This window comes from Convolutriloba macropyga, chromosome 9 (assembly GCF_964194025.1).
Source record: "Convolutriloba macropyga chromosome 9, txConMacr16.3, whole genome shotgun sequence".
In the NCBI taxonomy this organism is placed as follows: domain Eukaryota; kingdom Metazoa; phylum Xenacoelomorpha; order Acoela; family Convolutidae; genus Convolutriloba; species Convolutriloba macropyga.
Window position 1 is genome coordinate 52,587,832 of NC_134476.1, and position 16,193 is coordinate 52,604,024.

The 16,193-nt window shown below is 37.1% G+C and overlaps 1 protein-coding gene across 1 annotated transcript; it reads left to right on the forward strand.

Annotated features, from left to right (window-relative positions):
• Window positions 1–449: 449 nt before the first annotated feature.
• Window positions 450–8,156, forward strand: LOC142345449 (MIT domain-containing protein 1-like). The gene is made up of 5 exons (XM_075397504.1): window positions 450–577; window positions 5,527–5,828; window positions 6,469–6,628; window positions 6,790–6,955; window positions 7,312–8,156. The coding sequence occupies exons 1-5, from the start codon at window positions 516–518 to the stop codon at window positions 7,438–7,440; spliced, it is 819 nt and encodes a 272-aa protein (XP_075253619.1). The 5' UTR covers window positions 450–515; the 3' UTR covers window positions 7,441–8,156.
• The last annotated feature ends 8,037 nt before the right edge of the window (window positions 8,157–16,193 follow it).

Sequence of the window (16,193 nt, forward strand, 5' to 3'; positions counted from 1 at the left end):
TTTTTGAAAAGATAAATTGATAAGGCGTGTGATAACTCGATCGATGGTTACAAGATTCATCGAAAACATTGGACAGTCAATAAACTCGTTTTTTTTAGATATCTGAGGACGTTTGTGACCTGATTTCGGAAATCACCTGGTAAATGTTGTTTTAATAAAAAATTCAAATCAATATAGGTTCGGCATTGTGTTGGTATATTTAAGCGCTTCTTGTTTCCTATAAATATTCAATATTTGTTCTGTCTGCAGTTTCTACAGTTTGATGCATTAAAAAGCAGTATTAGACAATTTAAAATCTATGATGTAGTTAAAGATAAGATTCATAGCGTTGTTCAAGTCCGTTAAGTCTTGGTAGCAATTATAATAGTCATTAATTTATTGAAGTTTGAATTTGTTTCCTGGACTTATCCTGCTTTGTTGACTCGAGAACGAAATTGATACCCGTGAAACTGAAGCCCAATTCCCTCATCTGTTTTAGGTATGATAATCAGCTATTGGGCAATGATGGCTTGGCAATGGGATTTCCACCAGAAGTAGAGCATGGTTCCGAAGGCAGTGCCACATCCCCAGTTATGAGGTAATCCTTGCAATAACGCTGTTAAAATTTTTTTTTTACAGAATTGTCAATCAGAGTATAAAAACAATGAGAACTTGGAATTCGGCAAAAAGCTCTTCTGGTGAAGATATTGGTGAAAAAATGATGGAAAATCATTGAGTATTTGTGATTTTGCTAAAGAATTTTGATAGAGGAGGAAACAACTGAATAGATGTTTTTGCATTTTTCATGAGACTAGGCTCAAGTTTGGCAGCTCGCCATTAGGAAGCATCGGAGAATCTGACGACCGGTATTAAATTTAGTGGATTGATGCTCTTGTTTTAGGTGTACTTGAAAAATCTTGTTCTTTTTGCATCTAATTTCAATTTAATATTTATATTTAATTCTACTGAACGAGGTTTAAATGACTTGTTTACTAACTAAATATTTCAACAGTCCTATGGAGTTTCAAAAATTTTTAGATGGTATCGCGACTGAATTTGTCAGTTCATCCAATCGTTTTCACTTTGAACAGCTTCAATAATGACCGCGATCTCTCAAGAAATTATTGTTCGTTGAATCATACAAAAATGGAGATCGCGCAGTGAAGACATGCCTTTGCATGCTCTCAGAATAATTGAAAACAACTACGACAGTGCTACAGTACAAACGAAGCAAAATTATTGCAAATTAAGATTTCTAATTGATAAATGAATTTATTGGTGATTCTATTCCAAATGGCAAACTCAATTCCAATAGTTACCAAAATGTCCAATAATTACCAAAAAAGATGGAAAACAAATGTTCAATGTGTTGAAAACAAAAAAACCATAAAACTACGAAAGAATAGAATAATTGCTTCGAATCATTTTGTTCTGAGGCAGTGTGTTCAATTCATTGTGGTAGACTATGTTTGAAAGATTACAATTCTTCACATTTAACCCCCCCCCCCCCCCCCCCCCCGCGTATCTGAACGTCATATCATTTCAGCCGGAAAATTAGCAGCCGGTATCGCAAGCATGTTTTCTCAAAATAAATTGTTTGACTTAATCGCATGTTCGGTTTCTTATCAAATCCCACGGGCAGCTCGAGGCATGGCTGATTGCTTATAGTGCCCATGTTAAAAGTATCGAGTATATAAATAATTAAAATCTTTACCGACTTGCTGTCTCTCGGCGTCAATTTTTCCGAGCTCATTTTTGAGCCGGCGTATTTTATCTCACTGGGAACGATGGTACGGGCGAGCTCGTTAACGATATCAACGAACGAATTATTCAGATGTACAGCTATTTCAACTGCATCTACGAACTCACTTCTGAGTACCAGAAGAAGTGTTAAAATAAAACCAGATGATGATGAAATCGAAAATTCGGGGTGAAATGATAGGGGGTGCAACAATAAGTGGCGAAAACCCGGGACAGTGTTTGAAAATGTTTCTAGGTAATCATGCAGGAAAACAAACAAAAACAAGGAAAAACAACATGCATTGTTTTGTAGTTGATCTTTATTTTGCATCTCATTAATGATCAACGTTCAGTTGATGAGAAGCCTAACAGACCGCAGTCAGACACAACAGCTATGAGCTATGCCAAGATGTGGTTGTTGAGAAATTTATCTAAAAAACGATTTTTGTTGTTTCCCAATTTCTGCGCTAAATTTATTAATTGCTCTCAAACGAAGTTTGTGGCAATTATATTAGTCATGTTGGTCTTTTTACGACTCGAAGAGGAGTATTGATATTCTACAGGTTTTTTACGACTCGAAGAGGAGTATTGAGATTCTACAGGTTTTTTTTGCAGAAAGCAAGTTTGTTCATGACTTCTTTTGACTTCTTTCAGTTCAAGCATTTACTTCCGTTTCTGATTGTTGACTTCTGTTTTCGAACATTGGACTTTAACAATAGCTTAGTTTGTAATGTATAGTAATTAGGAACTGCTGGTAATGTTCAAGGTGAAGAGGTCATTTTGAGAAAATTTGATCCCATTTAACTACCTACCCCCCCCCCCAAAAAAAACTACCCCCACGTACACGTACCTAACCCCCCCCCCCCTAACGTAACGTGCCTACCCCCCCTTTCAACGTACCTACCCCCCACCCCCCTCGTACCTACATACCCCCCCCCCGCAACGTACCCCCACCCCACCTACCTACACCCCCTTCCTGCCCCACCTACCAACCCCCCCCCCCCCCCACCCCACCAGCCCACACCCCTGAACTGACAAAATTTTTAACGCTTTTTATGTTATATTGGTCTACTATTTTTTTTTATTTCTAGTGTTTTTTTTCGATATTCTGATTTTGTCCAAGTTAGGGTAGAGATTATTTTGCACGACGATTCGAGTCGTTTCCGGTATTCTACCGGCTATGTTTTTATTTAGCAGAAAGACTTGAATTTTGACTTCTTTCTATTCGAATTTTTACCTCCATGTTCGATTGTTGACTTCTATTTTCGAACATTGGACTTTAACAATAGCTTAGTTTGTAAGGTATAGCAATTGGTAACAGCCTGTAATTCAAGGTGAAGAGGTCAATTTGAGAGAATTTGATCCCATTTAACTACCTACCCCCCCAAAAAAAACTAACCCCCCCACGTACCTAGCCCCCACGTACCTAACCCCCCCCCCCCCCCCCCACCAACCCCAACGTACCTACCCCCCCCCCCCTCCACGTACCTACCTACCCCCCCACCCCACCTACCTACACCCCCCACCACCACCTACCTGCCCCCACCTTTTTCGCTTGACCGGTTTTTCGTCTGACGCTTTTGACTTTTCGTCCTCAAAAAGGGGATAAACAGAGGTAGCGCCCAGCGGGCATTAAGTGCTCTTAGGGCCTTTCAGCTGTTTCAGCTCAAGCTGTTTTGGAGACTTATACTTATGGTGTGAAGGGCGGTTCTTAGAGGTTGAAGGCACCCCCCACTGTTGACCCCCCCCCCCCCCGATTGCCCCCACTGCGCTGTTGCCCCACATCCCAGTGCTGCCCCCCAATCAGCTACGGTGCACCCCCTCCCGTGGCTAGCTACTGACGAACAACCGCTTGCTAAAAACGCAAATATATACTATTTTTGAATTTTTTGGAAATTCAATTTTGACAGTTTTTGTTTTTTTAATCAGCCCTAGGTGTCAAGGAACCTCCTCTAGGGTTTGATAATACGTTACTGCATTGTTTCTAGTGGTAATGGAATGGTTTAAACATTTTAACATCACGAATTTTACCAATCTTTTGACAAAACGTGCAATTTTTTCTAATTTTTTTAACATTTTTTTCCTTATTCAGGTCTTTCCAGATCCAGGGGCCAGAAAATATCCAAGTTACTGACAAATTTTTAATGGTCATGGAATAGGTTTTCAACTTCTTAATGTCACAAATTTCAGCAATTTTTTGATAAATTTTGCTTTCAATTTTTTTAAATGTTTTTGTCGTTTAGATTTTTCAGCCTTAAGAGCCAAGGAACCTCCTCTAGGGTTTGAAAATAGGTTACTGAATAATTTCTAGATTAAATGGAATGTCTTGCAAGATTTCAACATCAAGAATTTTAGCAAATTTTTGATATTTTTTTGCCATTTTTTCCAATCTTTTAACGTTTATAGTCATTATTGAGATTTTTTGAGCCTCAAGGGTCAAAAAAGCCTCCTTTAAGGTTTGATAATAATTTACTGGAATATTTTTGTTGGTCATGGGTTAATTTTCAACTTTTTAATGTCTGGTTTTAGGCATTTTTTTCATAAAATTTGCAATTTTTTAGGTTTTTCGAAATTTTTTGTCATTTGTTAGGTTTCTCTAGCCTCAGGAACTTCCTCTAAGGTTAGATAATATGTTACTGCATAGTTTACAGATGTAATGGAATGTTTTTCAAGATTTTAATATTACGAATTTATGCAATTTTTTTTAAAATATTTGCTATTTTGTTTTTGATTTTCTTCGGGAACCAGGGGCCCTGGGACCTCCTCCAAAGTTTTTTAATAAGCTGCTGCATAGTCTCCAGAGTTAATGCGATGGCGATAAATATTTTTTATGACTCCAGTTTTAGTAATTTTTGGCTAAAAATTGGAAACATTCAAGTTTTGGAAAATTTTCATCATGGTGTATGATCTTTATGAGACAGTGAAACTATTTCAGGCTTGAAAGAGGGATACTGGATAGTCTCATGAGACATTGAAACGTTCTTAAGGTATTATTGTCTTGAATTTTAGCAGGATATTGTTAAAATTTGCAATTTTTTCAATTTTTTTTGTCCTTTTCTGACTATCATTACTGGCCAGTATTGGTCGTTGATTTAACGACCATTACTGGCCAACAAAACTTTTCAAGTCTCGGAGATGGGTTACTTGGTAGAACTTTCCAGACAAAAAATGGTTTTGATTTTTTTATTGCGAAGTTCAAAACTTTTTTTTTAATTTTGCCTTTTTCAGTTTTGTTCTATATCATTTATTTATCAACAAAGTTAGAAAACTAGAAGTTTCAGTGTCTAATCCAATAATGGAAGATATTGCTGTCTCCCTCTCTGTCTTTCAGTTGGGGTTCTTTTCTTTCTCGTTCACGTTTTATCTCTCTCTCTCTCTCTCTTTGTTGATTCCGCACTTATCTGCTGTTATGTGGCGTAATGTCACCATCTCTGATCCTCATTATCAATGAGTTATAGTTGAAATGTTTTTTTATCGTAAATGATCTAACAGGCATTTTTAGGAAACAATTGTTAATTGCTCTCAAAAGCAATTTGTAGCAAATATATTAATCCTGTTTGTCTTTTATGCAATTTTTCACCTGTCCGATTTTTCGTCTGACTCATTTGACTTTCGTATTCAGAAACGGGATAAAGAGGTAGCGCCCTGAGTACACTAAACCGTGGCTAGCTGTTGACAAAGCCAACCGCTCGCCGGTCGTTTGAGAGCAATTCGCCCGACTTTAGTCGGTTATGTTATGGATGTTTTGGCATTTTGCAATTTTAAAGACGTTTGATATTTTTTAAAAACAATTGCTGGTCGTTTTAGTTATTACTCGAGAATTGGCGATAATACGCAAGGATATACGTCAAGAGCTTCTTTGTCTCGACCCAATAGTGCTCTGTCTCTCTATTCAGCTCCTCGACATGAAATCGCTGCATCTCACAACAGTCTAGTAGAATCCGAATTCGATCTAGCCTCGGAGCTGGACTTTTATGAAGCAAAGATGAGAAGTGAGTTTTGTGATTCGGCTGTCACTAAACAGGCTTCTGACAACTTGAGGAGAGATGGTATGGGAGGTTTTGACGTTGAGTTACCTGTGGAAGAATATGTGGAATACAAGGTCAAAGGTTAGTTACTGATAAATACCCTTGAACACACTTAAATATGCGAGGGACAGGATGATTGAATTCAGAGGATTTGCAAGCAGAAAAATGTAAACAGGATTGAGATAGAAAACAGGAGCAGATCAGAAAACAAAGAAAACTTAAAAGATAACGTCGGTCGAGTGTACATAGAAACGAATTCTCCTTTAGGAATGAACTCTTTTCGGTCCATGACGAAGGAACTATTGGTGTTGAATTCAATTTAGAAAGTTTTGCAGTAATTGATGCGATGAGTCTTCAGCCCAGCATCGAAAACTTGTGTATAAATTCAAATTAAGTCATCGAGAAAGTCTGCATTCGTCGAGATCCATTTAGGTGATCGAGATGCAAACCAGATTTTTCAAATGAATTTAGCAAGAGTCACATAACCTGGCTTGAAACATGAACTTGCAGGCTTGAAATCTGGTACTATATAGAAAAATCGAGAATTGTAGAATCTGGCACTGAGAGGTCTGGCGTTTTAAAAATTGTACGTGCGTGTTTAAAGAACTAGATCATATTTATTTAGCTTTTAAGCAGCAATCATGGACAGTTCAATACCCTCTTGTCCGTACTTATCTTCATTTTGTATTGTGACTTTTATTAAGTTGTGTGCTTTGTGTAGAGAATAGCACAAATATGGACTACAATAAACTGTTTGGCGAGTTTCTGTACAGAGAGATGGACTTTGTGTACATCTACGATCCGACGTTTCTCTTTCCATACCACATTAACAACCTTGCCATGTTCGTACATCTCCTTGGGGAGAAGACCAAGATCAGGAGGTCAGTCAATACCATTTATTATTTCCAAAAAAAATTGAATGTTCTCAACGAAAGTTTAGTTTTCAGGTATTATCCAATGGTTCATTTTAGACATCTTAAAAATCTATTCGCATTGCGTGTTGATTGTTTGGTAATAGTTATAATCTTTATAACGTTGTCAGGGTAATGTTGGAGACGAGCCCGCGAACTGCCACGAAATCCCAGGTGTTGATAGAACTTAAGAACCTTCAGAAGAGTCTCAAGTCTCTCGGAGTTCTCTTTGAGTTCTTCTGTGTCAAACTGGATCTGGACAAGAAGGCCTGGATCAGATTCGGGAGGAAGTGGAAGGTACTTAAATCTTTCATTTCAACTGTCGATAAAAATATCCCATGTTGATATGATTAACTGCTCTTGAACGAATGAAGCTATTACTGTAAACTCTATGCTCCCCCTCTAAATTAAATTGCCCCCGTCTGTCCCTCGGAAGCAATTCATCCGTCTGTCGTTTATGTTTTAATATACAAGGCTACTTGATTGACACATTGGTGCAAGACTTGTGTCAATTGTAACAGCTTAGTTATGCGATTTAGTCGTAAAATTGAATGGTATGATTGTAGTGTGGCAAGATACGCACATTAGAGTGCATTAACTGTATATGTAGAGCACACGCATAGTGGGAACTTTCAGTCAATCTGATATTTCAGGTATCATTGGATCGGGGTCTGGACATTTTCAAAGCCCCCGAGAGCGCTTTGGACAAACAGAATATGGAGTTACGGAGAACTCACGCCTTTTCAGTGTTTGCTGTCAAATACGACATGAATATCTATTGATTGGAGACCACTTGTGAAAACAATACAAAAATCCCCCATATTAAGGGTGCTGAAATACTACTGAGTTTTACTACTGAATTCAAACTAATCAAAAGTGCAATACTAGCAAGCTACTTGAACTGCTTAAAAAACTTACACTTGCTTTGAAGAGTTATGTTAAAGTTGTTTTAGATTATTATTTTGGATAAGAGTTGTTCATATCATTTGCTGACTTTGAGTTGTTCGCCTGTTATTTATATCATTAAAAAAAGGTGCGAAAGAGATATGGTGGTCAAAGCTTAAGAGAAAGTTCTTGTGACTTGAATATATTTTGTGATGATGTCGTTTGAATGATATTTTTGGCTCTCTGATACGAGAAGTTGAAATTTTTCTTTTACGTTTGGTTTCTGAATTCTGAAATGCGCAAATTTTATTACAGAAGTTGTGGCGAAATGCGAGAACCAAAAAATATATCGAAGAAATATTTACCCTACTATTAAAGTTACCGGATTTGTGCGTGGGTGTTTGATAAATTGATTTCTACAGAATTGCTGTATCGCTTTAGTTTTAAAGATTTTAGTAAACTTATCGGATTGAAATTCTGTAAACTGTGATTTGTCCTCTGTTAAATTATTCGCTATTTAAAGTTGTTGAGCAATTTGATATAGCCAATTTACTTTGTCTGATGATTTTTTGTTGGAGAAAATAATGCATTTGAATTATAGCTGCTGCTTTAACCCGTTTTGAAAATTACGATCAGACCTAGAACCGTGGAGTAAGTTTGATGCCCTAAAGCTCATACATTTTGCCAAATCTGAATATGCATGGTGGATTTCTATCAAGCGGCAGTTAAGTCTGTGTTAGACTAGATACCTACTATTAATTGCTCTCAAACAAAGTTTGTAGCAATTATATTACTCCTGTTTTTTATGCGATTTTTCGTCTGACCCATTTGACTTTTGGTCCTCAAAAACGGTTAAACACGTAGCGCTCATAGGGCAATAAGTTCTCTTAGAACCCTATGGCAATATTTTGACATCAGAAGTAATAAGAAGCTCGTATGAGCTTCTGGAGGAGCGCCTTTTTAATTGGCCTCGAGTGATATTTGAAGCAATTTTTGCAAACATGTTTGTCTTTTTTTAAAGAAAAATGTGTGACGGCTGAGCTTACTAACTCAATAACCAAATTGAATAGCGCTTTAAGGCCATTTCAGGCATTAAAGCTAGAGTAGCGTTACAAGCGAAATTTAATGCTACATTCTATTGAAGCCATTACGGATTTGTTCACTTTGTTCAACATTTATATTTAGTAACTATTATCAGTACACAATCGTCATTCATGAAGTTAAACTCAAACTCGAACTATGCTGTTACTGCCATTATTTAGCTCAAATGGAGCAAGAGATACCCAACTTGGTAAGCCAGATTCGATGAAATTTGCAATTTTCCTACCAATTCAGAGAGGGCGGGGCACCGTATAAGGTATGGCGAACCCCAAACTCATTGTATTCAGAGAATCTTACGACATAGTGATCTACAACCAATCAGAAATTAAATATTGACATGTACGGCAGTATATATAGAGCTTGAAAAACTACCAAAAATCAGATGAAACTCGCAATTTTGGTTATATTAAACTGACATACATTGCGTATTGAAGCACGCTTTCTTGAGCGGTAAATTACTTGTTATCGTGTTTTGTTTCTGTAGATCATATTAGTGATTGTACAGTTTTAACTTTACTTTGACATGGGAAAAGAGAATTAACTTTGATATTCTCAAAATTTCTTTTTGAGGAACAAAGTTCCTTATTAAGAAAAACTTTGTGCAAAGCATAGAGTCAGTTTCTCTTACTGGCTTTAACGAAGCCTAGGATAGTTTTGATATTGGTGGTTATTGAAGCTATTTGAGAAACAGAAAGTTGTTTATTAAATTGAATCATTTATAATATCTGAGTTGCTTCGAAAGCGTCCCTCTTAACAAGGAGATTCGCTACAAACTTGAGATTTGGTTGACAGTTACTTGAAGTCATCCTTACCAATTTGTTAGAAGCCAAATTTGCAATTTCGAAATTATAGGTTGATTTATTAACAAAAACTCAACAAAAAATTTGATTTTTTCAATTTGAATTATTTTGTTATTCTGAGAGAAACAAGTTTGTTATACAGCAAAGCTGAGCAATTAGTTATCAGGACTAATTGAACAACAAGTAATGAAACAGTAAGCTACAGTACAGCTGGTAATACAGTTCATAAAAGTTAACTGCAAAAACACAATATCCGGACAGATTAGAAACCGCTGAAACGATCTGGGCGGTTTAAAGTTTTTCTTGACTTTGATAGGAGCAGCCGTTACAAAATGTTCACTTGACCGATTTGAGTTTTCGAATGACTTTTGCGCCTTTGATTTTTCTTGTTTTGCGTGATTTAAATCTCTCTCTCTCTCTCTCATTTTAAGAAATTTCAAGCAGCTGCACTCAAGTGGCGGCAGTTCACTGCTAAAAGTCAAATGAAAAATGCCTAAATTGGTGTCATTTCTTCCACTTAAAATTTCATTACTGGTTATAATGGTATATAATTTCAATGACGTCGTTTAAAGCCCCCTAAACGATTTTAGCCCCCCCCCCTCCCGGATTGAAGCAGGCTGCAATAGATTAGAGCTCCACTAGTCGTTCGAGAGCAATTCTTCAGATGTCGTTCTTAAGATGTACTACGTTGCGCTTGCGTCTTTAATTTGAGTCAACATGATCCGCTGACTTGCATATTTTCGTGTCACAATCACCGTAATACTCACCATCGGAGGGATTTTGGGCTGCAATGCACCCTACCGCATGGCTGACCAGTTACTACTGCGAAATCTGAACATTCTTGAGCATTGGGTTGTGCAACTGCTTAATTCTCGTGTTTGAACCAACATCTCAAAATTTGAAAGTGGGAATATGAAATGCAGATGTACACAAAAATAGAGTAAACAGTTATGCTCTCTGATATAGTGCGAGGGATGAAATAAATGCTTTAGTTACTAGTCGCCACTTGTGATATCGAATTATGTTTTTATTTTTGTAACATCTATATCATTTTATTAGCCGCTACTCCGTGAGTTAGAATAGGATAAAAAGTTTGTAAGTCTGACGCTTTTGACTTTGAGTTGGTTTTTTCCCGATTCTTCATCTGCCTTAATTTGGAGCCAGATTAAGGCAATGCTGGTATCTTTGTGGTTAAGTGGAGGTTTTTCATCTTTACAAGCTTTTTGCTTTGAACCCATTCGAAATAACAAGAAGCCTTTGATCTCCTAAGGACATAAGTGTGCTGAACGATTTCATGTTCCAGAAAGAAATGTGTTCCTCTGATTTGCAATTGGTCTGCTGTTGGAGCGGAAGAAACGAAGCTTTGATGTTCGCAAATTTCAATTTGAGTTTTAAAGACCTTGGTTTCTTAGACGGATAAATGAATCAACATCTGGCTAGATTTGAACGTGCTTAGAAACTCCATTTTCCCAATAAAGTTTCTAACGCAAAAGCAGAACATTACTTATTGCACAACTCAGGACAACTTTTTGTCCGCATATATCTTAGATTGTTCACCTTTCTAGATCACTTGGTTTTAATGCAGGTAAGCCTATAGCTTAGACTTTGCAAAATTGATCGAATTGTGTTGTGAAATTATTCACGTACTTTTTAACAGGAGTATTAAAAATCTTTTTCAATTTGTTACAAAAACTTTTTTCTTCTTAGGCATTATTATCTTTTCATCCTGGTCTGGTCGAGGTTACTTTTTGTAGAAAATATAGTACTTTGGGTTGATAATAATGTTTAAAATTTTGCTCTCAAATAGCTTTTTTCTGAATAATATCTGCAATATCTGCATATGTTTTTTATAGCTGCGAAGCTGTAAGCTGAGCGAAGCTATATTGCGGTGCTCTTGGTTTTTTTTGTTTCGTCGTCTGACGCTCTTTTTTCGTTTTACATTTGTTCACACAGCAAAGCTGAAAAAGTCAAATTTTCTGAATGACTTCTTCCTCTCACTAACGGCATTTGCACGCATGACGTCATTTCTCACTCGCTTTAGCAAAAGTTTTAGCTTATTTGCGTGATTAGATTTTGATCATACGTGACTTACCTCACTCAATAAAATGACTTTTGCACTTTAAAACTTAAGTTTGGTTTGAATTTGTTCAAGGTCAAAGGAACTCATATGTGCCGTAAAGGTCCCTAATAAGAGGCTTCTGCGGGATGAATTTTAACAAGCTTTATTAAGTTATCGGTGAATGGTTTTTACCTAGTTTTTTGAGCGGCGTCGATTTTTTTTTCAATTTAGATCTGTGTCTGTTTCTATCTCTATTATATGTCACGCAGGTCTATTCTTTCGCAGCTATTCCGGCAATCTGCCGGCTATGTTTATTAGTTTAAAATTGGTCCTTGTTTTGAGACGCTTTGAAGCGTATCAACTTTTTGATATCTAATATGTAGTAAAACAATGATAACCTTAAATGGATTACGTATCAAATTTTAAAAATGACTCGAAATTAGAAGAAAAGAATATGACTAACTTCGTAGGATTCTCTTCGGTGCCCTATTCGAAGTGTCATCGCGTTTCACCCCATTATTGTAAGAATTGCGGTAGAAGTAAAATTTTTTTGAAATTTCATTGTAATAAGGGAATAAATCACACAAGGTAACTTAATAAGCGCAAAGTAAAAATAGATTGCGTTTAAAGCAACAAATTTATAGCGATTTTCTTACACATTAAAAAAATTTCCTCGGGCTGTGTCATTATTTGTTTTGGGCTTACAAATTAGCCAGGCCCTCACAACACTTTAATTTCTCTGGGTGAATATTTATTTGCCACAATTCACTCAATGTTGTACATTGTTGCGTGTCGCTCAGACCCAATAAGAACAGTCGCAACTTAGGTTAGACTAGTTATGATCAGGTTTTTCTCACAGATAATGAAGCTGTTTGTGTGCCCTACAACTATAATGACAGTGTTGAGCTTGATTGGGTTGATGCCAGTGTGTGGCGAGGTCAGTAGTGAAAGGTCTGGAATGTCTGAACTGACACAAATATTGAGGGAGTTGGCAAGTAACGTGGAAGAAATAAAGGATCTGCTCATAGATGTTAACATCACCACAACCAACATCCGCAATCTCAACTGAGCAGCTAATACATTGAGATAATAAAGCAATTCCTGATGCATCTTTCTGAGCAATCGTACAATGACTGGATTAGGCGTTATTGAAATTTCGGACTTATTTTTGCATGATATTTGCAAAATTTAACTTTTTTGTATCAAGTTTGTTAGTTTTGTATCTAGTAATTATTTATATCTAGACAATGAACTGCCTCATAGGAGAGGGTTAGTGGCTTTCTGAACATTATAATAATTGGTATCAGGGAAAATTCTATATTATTATTTAAATTTTAGATTGACGGCCAACCTTTTTGTTAAGGAAAAATGACTAACGTTGAAAACAATGTAGGCAGGAGCGATCCCGAGCATTTTCAGAATTATATACGGACTGGCAGCCCTACTTCAGTAACTTTGGATGGAACTGAGATGCTAAACATGATAACGCAGAGGCTACAAGGTAGTCTCTCGATAGTGCATGATATAGATATCGCTACCCTTCGGGTTGGTGATTTATATAGACTAGTTTTTCTGCAAGTGAAGCACTTAGTATTTCGTGATGTGATGTACTTGAAAGGTTCACGAGCTTGACTGTGAAATTACTAATGTTGAGAATGTATAATCAGAAGGCTACTTATTTTCAGTACCTATTCTACTGCAAATAGCCTTTATTCAAAAACTGAGTAATTACAAATGGACTGCCGTGAGACCCGATATCAGTAATGAAACGTACCACATACCCCTGATCGCAGGGTGCTGTACAGAAAAGATATACAATTCATCAAAAGAACTTTTACAGAAAACTGAAAGAAGTCATGGTCTGAAATTTTTTTCATATGTTATACAGTATAAATTTTTAAGAGGAGGAATAATGTCAATTTTCATTTTATAGGTTTGATATTTGTTGGTCATCAGAAGCTTCTTTTTACGGTTTTTTCAGTGCATGGAGTTCGTTCAGCGGTAACGCCGCAATCTAGAGCAGTCCTCTGGCATAAGTTTGCAGGTTCGTCAAAATTCGGTATTCTGAATCACAACTGCTCCTTAACAGCATACGCGCTCTGAATTTTGATGAAGCAACGTATTGACTCTGGGGGTACTTGTTCCGCTGTTATTTTTTGCCAAAGTTGTTTTCCCGACGTCTTGGAGAATTTTTAGCTCCGTCGCTGGATCAAAGATGGCCATTTGGCCAAGGATTGAGCATCGATGATGGTTGGATGATGCAGTTCCGGAGTTATTACTTCAGAGGAGGGTTGGTCCGCAAGAGAAGTTGGGTCTTGCTCAACTTCTGCTCTTGAATGGCTGGTTGTTCTCAGTTGGGCGTTTGTGTTTTCCTTGCTGAGGCAAAATAGTAAAGTGTTTTGAATTCCGCATTTCTAATGTTTGGAATTCCTCTGGTTCGCGTTTAGAAAAGCACCATTCAGGTACCAACGATTATCAGATGTTTCAAACGTGGATTTCTTCGGAATTGGTTTTTTCAAAAGCTGTACACTTGCTTGGCCTTTCTGATGCACCCGTTGCTTTCTGAAGCGTTTTATTCCTAATAGGATCATTGGAACAAGAACGAGCCAGATGGGGAGTTTCCTTATGATCCCATGCCCCCTCTGCCAACGTTGCTTTGTTCATATTATCTGGTTAATAGCCGCCTCAGCTTCTCAGCCGGCTATTTTAGCGTTCCTGTTTTTACAGTTCAAAGAAATTGATTACAATTCAAAGAATTTGAATTGTATTGGGGCGCTGTCTTTTTCTGTTCACGCTTTTTTGGTTTTTTCACGTCAATGAGAAGTCAAATTAGAGTGGTGATTTTGGCCACACTGAAATAGTAAAAGGAGCGAAAAACCGAGTAGGTTTGAGGCGTTACTTTTTTCAAAATACTTTTAGAATGGAGTGAGAAATTGGTGTTTGAACAGTTTGGCGGTTTTTGAGATGGATTTTTTCAGGTGCGTCATTTTGACTTCTGTTTTCGGAGTTTCCTCTCATTCAGTGCTTTTAAAACGGTACAAGAGTTTTTCAGTTCTTCAAGTATTTATTTTACTTCTTGATGTCTTATTTCCACAGGAATTCGTGTTCGTGAATTATCGGAATTCGTGAATTATCGCTTCTCTTAGAATTTCTTGCAAGTCTTTTTGCTCTAATATGTTTGAGAGGGAAAATTCAAATCTTAGAAAGAATACGTTTTATTGTTACTTCGAGCATTACCTGGCCAATGGCAACAAAGGCTAATTTCAATAAACTTTGCCTTTTATGGAAACGAGTGACAATTTTTCCACTTTTCAGATTTCATTTACCATTTTCCACTGTGGATTATAATTACGCAGTACATGACGTAGGTTATTTTTATCTTATGAATGAAGCCAATTCTACCATTTCGAGCCTGTAATTAGCCTAAATACCTTATTGTCCAAAATTTATTAGTAATTATTTGAGACCAAATTCACAGACCTAATTCTTCTTATGAACAATTTACGGGTTCGATTCACTAATTGTCCTCTTCATCCACACTTAGTTAGTATCGAGAGGTTTATTTCTGAAATTAAGCACCAATTAGGCTTCCTTTCAGTTATTAGATACTGTATCCGAGGGAAAGGTTGACGTGGAAATGAGTTCTTATAGTGTGGAAACTAGTGACTTATGGCGTGGAAATACGTATACACATATATCCGATTCTGAAGCAAAATTTGAACTATATTCTCTTTGTGCGACTAGTTTCCACACACGAATACAACTATTCACAACACGGGTTGTAAAAATAAGCGACAAAGTCTTGGTGTACGCTTGGGAAATCGGAATCTGGCCACGTATTGCGTTAATAAATTATAAACAAAGAAGAGAACAAAGGTAGGCGAGTGATTTCTTCAAATTAGGGACACAAGTGTCCTATAGTGAAACTCGCCAAAATTACGTGAAATTTACCAAAATTATTATTAGGAACTTGAGTCAGTTTTCCCGACATGAAGATACCCTAGAACTGTTAGCTCAGCAAATAAAGAAAGTGAAAAACACAGCTAAAGTTTGCGAGCTGAAGAAATTGTTGAATGACACAATCAACGTTGATGAATTAAGAAAGCAATGTCTGTTGTTGGTGAAGCGGAATGTCCTGAAATGCGCATTGTCACAGGATTGGTTCCCTTGGCAACAACGTGGTCTCTTCCAAGGTGCCAATATCTCCTCTTTTCTCTCTTATCTCTATTTGAACGAAATTGACAAAAAGTTTCTGGTTTCTCAGTTTAATGGCAAAGGCTTTTTGCGCAATGTTGATGACTACTTATTTGTGACCAGGGATTACGATCAGGTAAAGTTGTTTGCGGATCGCTTTTTGATAGGATTTCAGGAGTTTAACGTAAAAGCCAATCGAATAAAGTTGAAGTTTTCAGTTCCAATGGCAAAACAGACACTTTTTGTTGGTGTGGAGTTTGCATGAATGTCAAAACAGGAGTCGTTAGACCAAATTATGCTGTACTTGATGCAAGAAAACCTTCTGTCATATTGGGAAGATCATGCGCAAGGTTGATTCGAGCCCGTTTGAATGCAGTAGTGAAATGTAATGTACGATGGAGTTATTTCGCAGAGGGGTTTACAACTCAATGCACGTGGGAGAGAAATGTGGAAGGTTTGATACGGAGTCTCTTAGTGAGACTGATGTACATGTTGC